The 17,365-nt window shown below is 36.2% G+C and overlaps 1 protein-coding gene across 2 annotated transcripts in view; it reads right to left on the bottom strand.

Moving 5' to 3' along the window:
* Positions 1-17,365, bottom strand: part of STXBP4 (syntaxin binding protein 4) — a 190,298-nt gene that overhangs the window by 53,516 nt on the left and 119,417 nt on the right. For both annotated transcript variants that reach the window (XM_036835713.1, XM_036835714.1), the window contains one exon: positions 15,782-15,915. In XM_036835713.1, coding sequence (XP_036691608.1) covers positions 15,782-15,915 — 134 coding nt within the window. The remainder of the gene's footprint in view (positions 1-15,781; positions 15,916-17,365) is intronic.

Genomic DNA, 17,365 nt, shown 5'->3' with positions numbered 1-17,365 from the left:
TTATGTCAGCAGATAATAAAATAAAAATATTGCCGGCTTAACTAACATTTTCCCTTTTATCTTAGCACTTCTCAATTTAAAAAACTATGCACACGCTAAATGACACTTTGTTGACAGCTATCAGAGCACATTGCATTCCTCACTAGAAAGTCACAGAAACCTGGGCACAGGCAGGAATTTGTTTAAATTAAGTAACTTCTACCATATGCTGTAGGATCTGTATAGATCCAGTTCAATTTCCTATACCTTTTTTCCTTAATCCAACACCTTTTAAACTACTGAGTTACATAACTGATATTTATAAAATGACCAAGAGGTCCTTAGAGATGTTGAAATGCCTTATGAATCACAGAGGAAAGATTAAACTGACATTCAAGTCAGTGTTGGTGTAAAATGTATTCCTGCCCTCGCCAATCTACTGAAGCTTCTCTCTTAAAGGTCACAAATGCTTACAATCACAGCCAATCCATTTTTCACATGTTGTCCTCTTGTTATCAGCACTTAGAACTGCTTAACACTCCCTTTGTGAAATTCTCTTCTCCCTGAGCTCTTTTTTGTTAAGCTCCCCATAATCTCTTCATTCCTACTCCTGTCATCCTGACTGCTCCCCATCTGGCCCCTCTTCTTCTGAGCTGTCCCCAAAGGACTTTTCCTTCTTCTCCTGTTACACCCCTTCTCTGCCATCTTAGGGCTTCAACTATCAACTACATGAATTGCTCCCTAAACAACATCTCCAGTCGTGAGCTCTCTCCCACCTCCCTCTCGATGTCTACCAGCATTTCTAACGTCTAATACAGAACTGGTCCTTCTGTCTTTCCTTCTGAGTTCCTTGTGACGTTTAACGGTTCTACCACCCTCCAATAATCCAGGCTTGAAAATTCATGTTATTTTTACCTCACTTCCTTGTTTCTCTCTTCAGCTGATGTTTAGTCCTACACAGGCTACCTCTATGATCTTAGTTTTTTACTTAACACATATTGAATAACTGCTGTAGTAATTTCTGGGGCTACAGTGGTGAACAACACAGTGAGGACCCTGCCTTCCTGAAGTTTATGTTCTGGGGGGGCAGACACAATTTCAGATGGCAATCTGTGCTATTAGAAAAACATGAGTAGAGGGATCATGAGTGATTGGTAGTGATGACTGGGCTAGTATTTTAGATAGAGTGGCCAGGAAAAGCCTCTTTCAAAAGAAGACATTATAGCACGGACCTGAATGAAATGAAGGAGTAAGTCTTGTGAAGATCTGAAGGAAAACGATTCTAGGAAGTTGGAAAAGCAAGTGCAAAGGCACTGGGGTGGAAATGAGTTTGGCATGTTTGAAGAATTATAAAAAGATCAATGTGACTGGTATAGCATAAGCAGGGGAAGAGTAGTAGAGAGCTAGTCAGGGCCAGAAATGAAGGACCTTTCAAGCCATGGTAAGGAGCTTGGATCTTACTCTAAGTGTGATGGGAAGTGATCAGACAGTTTTGACTTGGAGAGTGATGTAGCATGATTTATGTGTTAAAGACCCCTAGACAACAGACTGTAGGGAGAAATAATATAGTGCTTGTTAAATTTTTAAAAATTAACCATGTTCTTAGGCATTACACATGACCCCTGAGCACTTATCAATTCATTTTTTAAAAAAGGTTTCAATTCTACAGGTATGTAATTTCCTAATTCATAAATAATGACATTATGAGTTGAAATAGTTTCATTTCCTTAGTTTAGATTAAAAAATTACCATGTTTCTGAAATGGACAGTAAAAGCAATGGAGTATACATTTTTGCCCATTTTATACTTATATGTTACATAAATGAAACTATAACAGGGCATTTGTCATCAGTAATGTCCAACAAAGCAATTAGGAATTAATTAATGAAAGTATTTATAAAGAATCCACAAACTGTTAGTAATGAGGTACAATGTATCGTGCATTCAATGTACCAAACAGGAATGAATATTGTTAAAATTATGTTTCCACTGGAGGTCTACAAAGAAGGAAGCTGACAATAAAATGAATGAAAGATAAAGGCATTCCAATTATTGTCATGTTATAAAAGGTTTGTACTTTTATGGTGATGTGAAGATAGAAAATGGAGACATAACAAATGAGTTCATTATGTCAGTATCATTTGGAATCAGACAATTAAGCTTTTGGCATTTACCAACACTGAACAAGACTCATAAAACTAAACATGTCAATTATATCTCAATTAAAAAAAACTAAACACAACTCTGCAGACTGAGAAGGAAAAAAGAGAATTATAAAATTATCAGTATTCATGTTAGGTTTTATAGATTCCTTTTATTAACAGAAAGCAATTCGCTCATCTCTGCACTCTCAGAGTTCATTCATTTACTTCCTTGTACACATGTAAGTGTCATGATTGCCTTTTCATTCCCAAAAGTCTAAGAAGGAAAAGGACCATAGTAGGGAGGGATGACTTTCCTTCTTTCTCATTGGATTCATAGGTGAGGTAACTTAACAAGGAATTCATTCATCAGACAGTCACTGAGCATCAACTTATGTGTCACGCACTGTGATAGGTAGTGGGAATGTGACATGTGAATGAGACATCACGTGGGGAGGAGGAAGAGCTGTTTCTCTCAGCTCATGACACCACTTCTAACATAACAGCAGCTGTCTGCTTCTGGAGGCCCTTGTCTTAACTATGCTTGTAAAGGAGTATCCTTCAATTTCCCCCAACCTTCCTTTGACTGGATAGAAAAGAGTTAAAGAGGTGGCGGAGACAGAAAAGAGTCATCTCATGGCGAGTCTGAAGGTTGACTCAAAGCTCTAAAAATGTAATTTGTATCTTTTACTCTAATAGAAGGAAATTTTTTTATTCCAGGGAAAATTCTAGCCTTGCTGCTTTGAAGGTCATTTTCTCAACTAGGAAGGTAGAAGCAAATGGCAGTAGTTATGATATTCATTTTCTATTGCTGTGTAACAAACTACCGCACACTTGGCAGCTTAAAATAATACATATATATTTTTTATCTCACAGTTTCTGTGGGTCGAGAGTCTGGGCAAGGCTTAGCTGAGTCCTCTGCTTAGGGTCTGGTAAGACTGTGGTTTCATCTGAGTCTTGACTGGGGAAGGCTTTGGTATTGTTAACAGAATTCAATTCCTTGTGGTTATAGGATCCAAGGTTTCAGTTTTCTGGCTGTCAGCCTGAGGCTACTCTCAGCTCCTTGCCATGTGGGTCTCCCAACATAGCAGTTCACTTCTTTGAAGCCAGGAAAGAGTGAGAGACTCCAGCAAAATGAGCACTAAAATCTTATGCAATGTTATCGTGTACATCCTGTCATCTTTGCTGAGTTCTACTGGTTACAAGTAAACCACAGGTCCTGCACATACTCCAGGGGAGGGGAATCACACAAGGGTACGAACACTGGGAAGCAGGGACCATGGAGACCACCAAAGAATCTGCCTACCACACTACTTAGACTTTTCCCCTCTCTATATTAACTTAACATACCAAATCTTCTTTCTCTTTGTTACTGCTTCAAATATAGCTTGTCTTATCTTTAATTTTTTAAAAAAACTTAAGTTAATCCTGGCTTTAACATTCCTGCCACTGTTCTGAAGAGTTCATGTTAGTTCTAGGTTGTTTCTTTGTCCAATATTTGTATATTTTTTAAACATCTAAGCTCATCAAAGAGTTCTGTGAAGTTTCCCTTGATTTATTTGTATATCACTACCTTTTCTTTCCTACTGAGACTGTAAGTAACTGTGTACAGTACAGTTCTTCTTTTAGGATTTCTTACCCCACAAGTCACATTCCCATTGATGGTTTCTAAACATGAGAACAAATCCATTTTACCTAAATTTAAAACAAAACAAAGCAAGACAAAACTGCTTTCATGGAATCTGTGGTATATGTCCAAGTATGTACAAACATAAACAATCACATCCTTTCCATATTCTTTTGGAAGAACTACAATTACAGCAGATGTTACACAAAACAGTTGAAGTGATTCAGTATTACAACAGCTTGGCATGCACTAGTTAATGATCTACTTTGAGAAAGTATCATTCATACTCTTTTTCTGCCTGGGCTGTTGAGGTTCCACTCTTACAGATTTACTTTGGTTTCTTTCTTTTTCATCTCTAATGCTCTTTGTGGTGCATCACTCACAGTTCATGGCTTTCAATAGTCTTACTCCCCTTCTATCAGATTTGTTGCTTTGAAAAAAAAGGTTGCAGCTGATGATGTGTGGTACCCCACCTAGGGTCTACATGTACAAGAAAGAAGAGGTGATTCTGCTGTTCCTCAAGTCTCACCTGTGTCATACCTGAGCTTCAGGGACATTCTCAACATTAGCAGAGCCAGCCTCTCTTCTCAGTGCCTGATACACAAGTATGCAATGAATATTTGTGGAAAGAACTGACTATTTGATATCTGTTTGCACATACAAGTGGATATTTCTGTATATTAGATTCATGCATATGAGTGGGCATTTATTTCCATAATAGATTCCTAGAAGTGAAACTGAAGGGTCAAAGAAAATGTACATTTTAGATTCCTAGAGACACAGACAGACCGTTCTCCAAAAGAGCTGAACTGCGTAGCATATATCAACATTGTGTGAGTGTGCTGGTTTCCTCATGTGCTCACTAACACTACAGACTGAGGGACATTGTTAATAGATGGCCCTCTGGTGAATAAAAATGGGACCTCATTAGTTTAAGTTCACACCTAAGTAAATGATATTAAAACATATACGTTAAACATATACATGAAATATAGTTATTAAATAGATATTAATCACAATGTTGAAATATTAATGTTTCATGAACCTACTATGTGCCAGGTACTGTTTTAGGCATTACCTAAATTGTGCTGAACAAGACAGTCAAGATCCCTGTTCTCAGGGAGCTCATATTTTAATAGAAGAGACAGAAAATTAACAAGAAAAGAAACAAAAAATAGTGTACAGTCGTAAGGAGAGAATAAAATAGGGGAGTGAAATAGAGTATTTGGAGGGAGAGAGAAGGCCCAAATTAAATAGGTAGTTAGGAAAGGCCTTGCTGAGAAGCAGACAATGAGCTGAGGACTGAATGATACAATGAGCCGGACCTCTGTGTCCAGACTGCTCTCTTTGTTTTTCTCAAACAAGGCACCTTCCTGCCTCAGGCCTTTGCACCTGCTGTCTGGAACATTCTTGCACCAGATATCTATATGGCTTACTCCTCCCTCATCTGGGTGAAATGCCTGTCAAAGTTGTGCAGAGAATTGATGCCTAGTTATACCCATCCATGGGCACTTTCAGTATTTCTATCATCTATAAAAGGTCGGCAAGGCCTCCCTCTCCACAGACAAGACAGTAAGAAATATGAGAGTCCTCGAAGCTGCCAGTTAGACACAAATTTTATTATTTCAAACTTTATATCCATGAAAAAAAAACTGAGTTGAAGCTGGGTTTCCTATTCAAATTTTTACTGCTATATTAAAGAGTAAAATGATGCTTTGGAATTGTTTTCAGGGATTTTAGCACATCATTTTTACGTGTTCTCAGTGATTTAATAATGACAAATTATATAAATCTACATTAATAGAAATCTTTCATCACCTTCCAAGGTTTCCAGCTTTCCAAAAAAAAGAGGGAGGAAGAGAATAGTTGATCATATCAGACTAGGTTGCAAGGACAAAACCCTTTTACATAATGACAATGAATGATGAAGATTATAATGACTATGATGAGATAAAATAATGATGTATTATAATGATATGAGCCGCTTTATAAACATTAACTTTAATCAGCTAGTTGCTTCAGTTACATTATCTTTAATCCTCATAACAACCCTATGAGTTGGTGATATCTCCATTTTTATAGGTGAGGAAAATGAGACTCAAGATAGCTTACAGAACCTCTTTTGGGGCTTTTGCACAAATCTATTAGGTGTTAGAGCTGGAATTTGAATCCAGCATATGGTCTTTTCACTATGCTATTCTGCCTCTATAATAGTAAAAGTGAATCTATCTTTTTGACAAAGATATTCATTTAGGGTGCAAACAACTACTTTTTATGTAAAAACTAAAGATAATTTCACAAATGTTATTTCATTTCATCCCGTAACGTAATAAGCTGTGATGCTTGTTCTTTTCATTTTGTAAATGGAGCAAAAGTCAAGTTGAGGAAGTTACCTAAGGTTTAAAAAATCTTATCCAGGAATTAGGTTTTCTCACTCCCAATGCTGTATCTACTTTGACTTTAACTTTCATTAGCATTTGGGGGTTATTATAAAAGAAATGAGAAACATCAATAGCATTTATAGTCCCAAGATCTAATCATTTTAATCTAATTGGTGACCTTGGTTGGATGAGTTCAGAAGGTCACAAATATGTGAAAAATATTATTAAAGATTTTAGTTTTTGTCTAGGTACATTTATTATTCCCTCTTTATACAATGTTTTGTAAATGATTCGAAAGAGCTTTTATTTATTTATTTATTTTAATTAATTAATTTAATTTATTTTATTTTTGGCTGCACTGGGTCTTTGTTGATGCACTTGGGCTTTTCTCTAGTTGAGGCGAGTGGGGGCTACTCTTTGCTGCAGTGCATGGGGCTCTCACTGCGGTGGCCTCCCCTGTTGGGGAGCACCGGATCTAGGTGCGCGGGCTCTAGAGCGCAGGCTCAGCAGTTGTGGCACACGGACCTAGTTGCTCCGCAGCATGTGGGATCTTCCCAGACCAGGGCTCGAACCTGCGTCCCCTGCACTGGCAGGTGGATTCTTAACCACTGCGCCACCAGGGAAGCCCAGAGAGCTTTTATTTTTTACTGTGAGGTTCCCATGGTGTTTAAAAATTTATTTTACTTAAGGATGCTTTAAATTTTAGAAGTAACAAATGCTCACTCTAAAAAAAACAAAGAAAAAAAAATCAAACAATACAGAGGTTTCTAATAAAAAAAAAAAAAAAGATACTCTCCCAATCTGACCTCCTGAGAAAACAACTATATCACTGAGTCAGGTATCCATCTATACCTGATTGAAAATTATTAAAGCTTCCTGAACCAATGTAATCTGTTGCTTTATTCTGAATATTTGTAAGTCATGAAAATTAGTCAATGATTCTAATTAAAATAAAAAATGAACTCTAAAACATAATCTTATCTTTACGTAGCACTTTATATTTTACAAAGTGCTTTCATACTAGTTCACTTAATCCTTGAAACAATCTTATGAAGATTGTATCCCCAGTTTAGAGACAGGAAACCAAGACTCCGAGAGGTTATCATATTTTATCATATCTAAGATAACACTGAATATAAGGCATCCTGCCATTTTAGATGTTCCCAAGGAAAAAAAAAATTCTGCCAATTAATTGTGATATAATGACTTAACTATACCCCTGTGAGACTTATAGGACTTAATATTAGAAGGCCTAAGTTAGGGCCCTGGAATTGTCCTTTCCAAGCATGTGACTTAAGTAAATTAAGTTCTCTGAGCCTTAATCTTTTCAAATCTTTTAAATTAGACATAATAATGCCTATCTCACAGGGTTGTGTGAGAACATATTGATGTAAAATGGTACTTTTTTTTTTTTTTTAAAGAATTTACAATTTCAAGTTTTTTTGTTTTTTTTTTTTTTAATAAATTTATTTATTTATTTTATTTGGCTGTGTTGGGTCTTCGTTTCTGTGCGAGGGCTTTCTCCAGTTGCGGCAAGCGGGGACCACTCTTCATCGCGGTGCGCGGGCCTCTCACTATCACGGCCTCTCTTGTTGCGGAGCACAGGCTCCAGACGCGCAGGCTCAGTAGTTGTGGCGCACGGGCCTAGTTGCTCCGCGGCATGTGGGATCTTCCCAGACCAGGGCTCGAACCCGTGTCCCCTGCATTGGCAGGCAGATTCTCAACCACTGAGCCACCAGGGAAGCCCTAAAATGGTACTTTTAAACTGTAAAACTCATAAAATTTAAAAAAATCTATATCTTTGGTATTATTATTTTAAAATATATTATCTGTAATAGTAATATTAATATTCTGTTGTTGAAGGCAGGAACTTCTGGATCTAAATTGAACTATTTTATCATATTAAATAATCATTAAAGCTGTAGCTGTACACAACTGCTACTGCTGCTGTCTTTCCTGAGATGAGTTAATACTTTGTCCTCATATGAACTCTGGAGAACACCTATTCCATTAACCTAAAAGAATGCATTCAGTTTGAATGAGGACATTTTCAGGCCTTGAGGGAAAATATTTCTTTCTGCCACCATTTACATTTTGCTTGTCCAGTTATAGGATAGAAACATGAACTATACTTTAGACATCCTATTATTATAGCGGTTTCTAACTGTACAAGGAATTAGTTTCATTTTTTGGAACAGAGCTAATTCACTACACTTTACCATCTATGCCTTCCGTAATTTCTGAAGCATTCCTTGTATTTTTTCTGCTTTTGTGTTGGAAATCATTTTATGTTATAGTCTGTTCACCATGTTAGTACTAAGGTATACAGCCTTTTACTTAATTAAATCCTAGATATTGTGCATTCTGCAATCCCCTTGACAACTATATTCCTGCTTTGTGTGAGAAATTAGGTCTTGCTTGTCTAGCCATGCCTTCATACCTTACGGCTGCTGGTAGTATATGTGATTAAAGTACATATCTGAAATACTGTCCTGTAAATGATCTTCTATGAAAACGCATACGATGTGGTAGCTCTGGGATTGACTCACCCTGGATATCTGTTTGTGTATACTAAATACTGGAAACATGGTGGCTTCCTGATTTTAATGACTGACAAACTGTATTATGTTTGCTTCCTATGTACCAATAGAGAATAGCAGATGGTTACTACAGATTTGGTATTATTAAATCATTTCAACACTTCAATTCTCAGTAACTTGTTTAATGAAAAAGGCAAATACCCAACACTTAATTAATGTGCAGAAGGAGCAGTAGGGAAACATGAGGTAGTCTAAGATCCAAGATGATGACAGGCAATTGCTTTGTGCTGTGGACTTTTGGTTACTCATTGACCCGATATGCAATGATTATCAAATTTAAACATTAATACTGAATTTCAAGTGTTCCAAAAAATTATACATGATGACCAACTTCTCTTTTTAAAAATGAACATTTGTTCCTTGTTACTCCAAACCTAGCCCATGCTACTACCATCTCCTATGTAAATCATGTAATAGCCAACTAGTCTTCCTGCTTTCTTCACTCTTGGCTACTCTTACAGTCCAGTTTCAAAAAACTGCCTGAATGATCTTTTAAAATGTAGACCAGATTGATCATGTTATTCCTTCTGCTTAAAACCATTAATAGCTTCTATAATACTCAAAATACAATCCAAACTCCTTCCTATGGTGTTCAAAGCCCTATATGACCTGGCTCCTTTCTAAATCTCCACCCTTACCTCCTGCTACTCTCCTGCTTGCTCATATGTATCAGATACCCAGGCTTTTTTTCTGTCCCTCAAATATGTCAAGATTGCCCCTATCTCAAGGCTTTTATAGTTGGCCTAAAAAACTCTTTCCATATAGGTTTCCTCCTGGCTGGATCTTGGTTCAAATGACACCTCTTCAAAAAAGGAGGAGTAGCATCCCCACTGACTCACATTCCCTTACACATCATGTGGCTTATTATATGCCTAACAGTCATCACTGTCTGGAATTGTCATGTACTTATTTGCTAACTTGTTTGTCCATCTCTGCCCTTACAATTTACTTAAGCAGCTTGATAGCAAGGATTTTGTTTATGCTGTTATCAAAGGGTCTATGTCAGGGTCTCGTGCATTGTAGATACTCAATAAATAATTCATGAAAGAAAGAAGTAATGAATCTAAGTGAATCTAAATGATTACCTTTTCTTAAGTGATATATTTTTCCCTCACTTTTGTTTTTGGAAATAAAATTGTACCAGGAAAGAAATTACTTATTTTGCTTGAGGCTAATAATAATTTGCCCACTTAAAACAAAATTGAATAACTCAAGTATAGTTTATTTTCCAGAAACCACCCAAGATTAAATTTGATATATTTTCTAAATGGAACATTATAGCAGTAACCTACTTTCAATTTGCAACAATATAAGAGAATATGTGAGTTTGCCATTTTCCTTGAATGGTAAGACACCAGAAATATTTACAGTGGTTATTATCTGGCTCTGAATAACCAAGTCGCTAGAGAATAGGTCTGTCTTAAAAAACAGGTGAAACTGTCTCTCAAATGGCATCAGATCACATAACCTATTCCCTATGCGTGAAACATTTTCCCCAATTCTAGGAGAAGAAAGATATATAAATAATATGATCACTTTATGGGAAGTAAATACAATAATGCCCATTCTAAATAGTATAGCTGACTTTCAAAGATATATATATATATATATACACACATGGCTATACACACGTATACACATGGTATATATATATATACAAGGCTTTTCCTTTGATAAATTCATGTTGGTTAATAAAAATATGCTTTGAAGGAAATAAGGAAAGCAAAGATGAGAGTCTGAGACCTCGAATAAGTACAATGAGAAGATGCTATATCAAGTGTGAGCTTTGGATCCAAAAGAAAAATTGTGAAGGCCTTTAAATATTGCAGTACTGCATTTCCCCTTTTTCTCAAAGAGCCTTTTCCCATCTGCCTAAATAACTTCTAATTACCATCAGAATGTAAAGACAAAAAGCAGCTATTACTGACATTCTAATTTTAAAAGTTAAAATATTGCTAATTTCAGACAGGAATATCTAAATTGAGACAGGAGTCTTACATAGACAAATATGTGTAATCGGATGGTTGTTGCTTGGTAGGGGAAAAGTTCATCCTTATTTTCAATGGGTTGAGTAAAAGCTATATAATTATTCAACCAATATGTAACAGTTGAACATCCATACTTCTGCTTTTATAAGAAATGCCACATGGGGCTTCCCTGGTGGCGCAGTGGTTGAGAATCTGCCTGCCAATGCAGGGGACACGGGTTCGAGCCCTGGTCTGGGAAGATCCCACATGCCGCGGGGCAACTGGGCCCGTGAGCCACAATTACTGAGCCTGCGCGTCTGGAGCCTGTGCTCCGCAACAAGAGAGGCTGCGACAGTGAAAGGACCGCACACCGCGATGAGGAGTGGCCCCCGCTTGCCACAACTAGAGAAAGCCCTCGCACAGAAACGAAAGACCCAACACAGCCATAAATAGATAAATAAAAAAAAAAGAAATGCCACAATGAAAATACTTGTATATACATTTTTAAGCACATCACTGATTATTCTCTTTGCAAAAATACTAACAGGTGGGATTATCAGGTTAAAATATATGACCATTAAAATTTTCTTTTAACTTTCAAAAAACCTTTTCAAATAGACTTTTTAAAAGCTCTTGATACATACTGCAAAACTGATTCCCAAGAATGTTGTGTCAAGTTATATTCCCACCTGTAGCGGATGAGAATACTTACTTTCAAATTTAATTGGTGGCAGGCCCAGATGGCTCCTAAACTGAAGGGATTTTTCTTTTTTTTAATGCCTTATATGTGAGTAAGTCGAGAAAAGAAAGTGTATTTTATGCTGGAAGGTTCCTGCTCCTTGCGTCCTTTGCTCTGGCATCATTTGGGCCCTCATGGGTGTTTGAACATTTGCTCCAGCTGCTCATGTCAATCCTGTGTATCTCAGAAGCTGAAGACCCCAGTTATTATTATAGTTTTACCCTCTGTTTTTGGTGCAGGGAGGCGTTCCTTTCTCGGTTTTTATCTTTTGAACACACACACAACTTTAAACGTCATTTCTAAGTGTAGGAACAGAATGGCATGAGATCACCCTACCATCTTGATCCTGAAGTCTATTCTGAATCTTGACAGCTACCTCCTATTTTCTTGAAAGTGGACTTTTTCATAATCATATATTTCTATGTATACATATATATATATATATATATATATATATTTGTTTATAAGAGCTTGAATGAACTGTGTGTGTGTGTGTTGTATGTTTCTCTTTATACAAGCCTTGAATGTAGAGAGCTCTCTACTCAGAATTGGTTTTTGACCTTTGCAAGAATATGTGGATCCCTGGCTGCCCTGACACTCAACCAAGTTGTTGTTGAAGGTATGCTCTAAAGCTCAGGCTGGAGGCTGGCCCATGTGCACTTGCATTGCAAGTATAAGGACAATGCAGCAGTCTGAAGGGAGTGAGTCATGAGCCAGGACCAGAGGCGGCTGTGCAGAGCAGTGTGGCCTGTGGTGCAGAAGCTGCTGTGCCAGGTTCCCTTTACATTTATTTCTTTACAAACATTTCTTGTATGCCCCAGTGTGTGTCAGGTCTAAAGTGTGTCTAGGCTGCCTAAAGGACCAAGCCCCAGGTGGCCTTCTGCTTGACACAGAAACTGCGTGGACCCTGAGGATTTCAACAAATGACATTGACTCTCCAAAATAATAGAGTAAAAAGAGTCCATCTACCTCCTAGCCAGTCTTTGACTTTATTCATTACCCCTTCAAATTAGAATGCAGGAAGGGGTTCCCTCCTGCCAGGGTTCCCTCCAGTTATTCCCATAATTGCTATTGTTGTTTAGCAGAGGACCTTCATGCTTCTCTTCTATGTGGTCCTACCTGCCCTATGTAGAAAAGTTTTGGGGATTTGCCTGTAACTGCTAGTGCTTTTGAAGACTTCCCCCCTATTTTTATATTCCATTGATCATTTCCATGGGAAGGAAGGTAGAAGCCTGTGTTTACTCTGCTGATTTACCAGGGAGTCAATAAGTTCTCTTTTTATAAAAAACCTCCTATTGGATATCCAGCCAGATATTGTTTATTTTTTATTTTTTTTCAGATATTGTCTTAATATGCATTTTTAAAAAATAGAACTGCCTCTTCCTGCTTTCATTACAGAATTTTGTTAATCTAGATGTCAATCAAATGAAGATTACACTTTAAAACATGTACTTACTTCAAATAAAGATGACACTAAAGCATTACAATACTGACCATGTAAATATTGATGGAGATCAATATAAGGGCCTCCAGGGGTCCCAGTACTGATTGAAAATGCCTATTATATCTACATACTGTTTCACTGAAGGTAATGTAACAGAGCAGATCTAAGTTTCCTTACAGTTAGCAATAAACAACTGAAAGATAAGCTGCTGGTTCATACATTTAACCGCAGTTTCCTGTGATGATTACATTCTAACTCAAAATCAATAATAGCATTAAATATTATATATTAAGAAAAGCTCTCAGCTATGCCATTTTCAAATGTATCGAAGTTAAACAAACTTTAGAAAATAATTATATAATACTTACCATAGAGAGAAAGTATTCTTTAAATTAATTACTATAAATAGTAATGTGGTACCAGCAGCAGTAACAGCCATTTATAGAACATCTTATACTTTCAGGTACTTTACATGTATCTCATTTAATCCTCCAATCCTGCCACTTCAGATATTATAATCTCTACCTTTTATATGAGGAAACAGGCCCAGAGGTTAAGTAATTTGCCTAATGAAGTTGGATGACCAATTGAGGTGCTCCCTGGGGTACCTCTAGGGAACATCAGAGATTCTGAGGCACATTGTTTACGTGGATTCAAAGTGCTGCTTGACTCTTGGCTGCCTATGTGATTCATATACTTCTCCACTGCTAGAGGTATTCTTGTGAGAGATGGATGGCCATGTTTGCAATGCTGTAGAAAGCATTCTTGTCCCCTGTAATTTTACATCAGGGGTTCTTAAGTTGGGGTTCATAAACACTCTGAAAATGCATGAAAAAAATGTGCTTAATTGCATGTTTCTGGGAAGAGGACTTTCACCAGATTTCAATGGAGTCCATGATCCAAAAATGGTTCGGAATTGTCCTCTAGATATTCCTTAGTGACTGGTTTTAATCTATAAGACCTAAGAAATCTTAATTTCATTTCTGAGGAAATTCCATAGTATAACATCCTGGAGTATACTTAAATTAACAAGAAAGTGGAGGCAATTACCCAAATGAAAATTTCAAATTGAAACTTGAAATAATCAGATAGCCATGGCAAAGGAAATGAGGTGGAGGCTGTGGCTGAATTATCTACCACATGATAGCAATTTTCTCCTTTTCATTACAGATAGAAAAAGCTACTGCTTAAAGAGAAAGAAAAATGAGCTGAGTTTATCTGAATTATCACACTGAAAAAGATATGTCACATATAATTACAAAAGTGCTGGGAAATATGCAAACATTAGCAATTGTATTTCTAAATAGGAAGACAACATAGAAACAATTTGCTAGTTTTAAGCAGCGGAGTGGGTATAATCTTATAACAGATAAAAAGTGAAGATGTAATTTTCCACTTTTCTTCCAAAGAAGTTCTGCTGAACTTCAAAAATTTTCTTTGAATAATCATGTTTGACAAATGTAAAGGTTAATGCTAGCAAGGTAATTAAAATTAATGATTACAATGTCCACTGGGCTATGTCTGTGCAGGTGTTTCCCTCCACTGTACCCACCCTAGCTTAAAAATGTCTGATATATAAAATTCTGATCTTACACATAATACATTAGTAGTGGCTATTTTCATCCCTCCTAAAAAATACAGAATTTCTTTATAAAAAGAGTTTTTATAGGGTTTCTAAAATATAATTTGATTTTAAAAAATGTAATAGGTCATACAAAATTACAAAAAAATACTCATTGCAGAAATTGAGCAGATACTATTAGAGGCATGGATTCCAATCCTCTATAGTATTGTTTTAAAGTCAAAGGTTACCTTGAAGGAAGGGTCTTGAACATTGCCCCTATTACCTAGTCAAGTCATCTACTACCCAGGACTTTACTCAAAATTTACTAGTTTGATACTTGATTAACATAGATTTTTTTTTCTTCTATAAATTTTTTGTGAATTTTTAGTATATTAACACAGACTTTTATTTCTCTCTCTCTCTCTCTCTCTCTCTCTCTATATATATATATATACATATAAAATCTGGTCCCCAGCATGGAGATTAAGAGTGCAGATTAGAGGAATAATGGACCGTTAGATGCTAGCACAAAGACAACCAGCAGACACACTGACTCCAAGAGAAGAGACAGAACACAAACAAAAAGGAAGTCCAAATACATGTTGGGAAAAAAGTACTTGGAGATAGGAAGAGGGAAGGATGGAAATATCTAATCATTTAAGCTTTCCCCAAGGATCTCCCTGTCAGTTGGGATGTTGGAGGTTACTGAGAGCACCGCTGACTCTGGGGGTGTCCAGTGACAGATCATGCAGTCCCTTGACAGAGATATTCTCTCAGCTCTGAAGAGTAGGGAACTGGTTCAGCTGTTCTACAGCCCTTTAATTAGTTACCCTGCTGACTGCCCCAGGGTTTGTTCCTAGTTTTCCCTGCTTGTGATCTTGAGGGTTTTTCATGGTTCTACTTAACTCACTGTCTTTCACCTTTATTGTGTTCTGGGGTCTTTTGCACAGCTGGGCTGTATCTTCAATCTTATTCCATCTGTTGTATATTATTAAAAATTTCCTCAATGTTGATTCCAACCTTCTAGGTTTCCAGTGCTGTTGTGGATTTATTTTTATATTTATTCTTCCATTTCAAAGAGACTTTAGATGGAAGTAGAGGTTAAAAAAAAAGTCTTAATCAGCTATCTTCTGTTGGAAGCCATTTTGAGCACTTTAAATAAAGCAAGTATTCTCCCCCTACAATTGGTTGCATTAAGATTTTTATCGATAAGCTATCAATTTTACTGTAGGCAAACCAATGCATTTAACAAGATTAAACTATCAAACTTGAAATTTTCTTCTTTTGTTTTGCTAAATAAGTTATTTTTAAAAGCGTGAAAAAAATGCAGAAAACTTACAATCCATATCAAGTATGGCACGGACAGATTTAACAAGTTCCTTAGATTCAAGTGCCAGCGTTGCTGGGATGTTACGTCCACTCCTTCCCAGTGGTGTGAGGGACGTCTGGGAAGCTAACATAGCTCTTCTTTCACTATGGGGGCAATAAAATAAAGCTAAACTTATTACACAATGAATAATATCTATCTTTGCTAAATCTGAATTCTTCTTATTAGTTATGAAATTGTACAAAAATTTTTGATTTCTGGGAACATTGTATTCTTATAGCCATAATCGAAATAATTCCCACAAAATAATATTTCTGTTTTCAATTCTTTATTATATAATAAATAGGCATATTTAAAAAATTAGGTTTACCTTATACATAAGGAGGAAGGGATAGAAGGATAGCTCCCTCCTAAATCATTTGTTTGGTTTATTTTGTGAGTGCTTGTGTTATGCTAACATGATGTGGCCTTTTATTTAGTTTTGTAAACACTTAAATTAAGCACTTAAACATAAATTTGTTAAAGAGACATTTACTACTACTTCTAGTAATATTAAATATAAATTCAATATGTATATTTGCTCCTGAAATTCTCTCTTAAACTCTTCCATTTGCTATCCCTAAATCTAAAAAAGCCTAGAGCATTTATACCACTTTTAAAAAATGCAAATGTCACCTGAAATGAATGCATTCTGATACAATTAAAATGCAAGGTTTTACTTTTACCATTATGCTGAAACTTTTACTTGAAAAGAGACAATTTTAAACTGATGACAAAGCCATCATTACTTATAATCCATCTTCCTAAGCATGATAGTATTAATTCACAAGGAGAAACTAAAGCATCAATTCTCAAATTCAAATACAGAGCCTTTATTCCGTGTAGAATACCAAGGCCAATATCCACTACAGATGATATAGTGTATTAAAAAGACTGAGCCGAATTTTACTAGTGTTTAACTTTCCAAGATGTAGGAAAAAGTTGCTTAATGTTGCTTTTTCTTAAAAAAAATTGATGTATAGTTGATTTACAATGTTGTGTTACTTTCAGGTGTACAGCAAAGTGATTCAGTCACATATATTAATGTTGCTTTTTAAAGTTACCTTTGTCCTGTGAACCTGCAAGGGCAGGCTCTGGCTTTTAAATAGTCATTTTTAATACCAAAGCTTTTGAATTATTATTCAAGGTCACAATGAAACCTTGGGTGGTGGGAGTTTGGGACATGTCTAACCCATACAAGCGGAATGTGACTGCTGAGTATTTTAACATCGTACTGAAAATAACCATCATGGTATTCACATAATTATTTTACATCATAAGCAGCATAGATAACAATAAAAACATCAGATTTCACCTGAAGAAATAAAGTATTACATTAAAATGAGTTTAAAGGTGTACTACCATATGTACTACCATGTACTACCATATTTTTCTAAATTCAAAAATGCTATGTGGAAACTTAAAATATAATGAATCACCTTCATTTATTGAACTGCTGTTTTCACAGAAAAGGGTGGAGTTTTCCTATGTTTCTGCAAGCATACGTTGCTAGAAGTAGAACAACATTGCTAGTGTCAGTCTTTATAAAAGGAAAAA

This window comes from Balaenoptera musculus, chromosome 20 (assembly GCF_009873245.2).
Source record: "Balaenoptera musculus isolate JJ_BM4_2016_0621 chromosome 20, mBalMus1.pri.v3, whole genome shotgun sequence".
Taxonomy (NCBI): domain Eukaryota; kingdom Metazoa; phylum Chordata; class Mammalia; order Artiodactyla; family Balaenopteridae; genus Balaenoptera; species Balaenoptera musculus.
The sequence above is the reverse complement of the archived record's forward strand: the minus strand, read 5'-3'. Positions and strand labels throughout refer to the sequence as shown.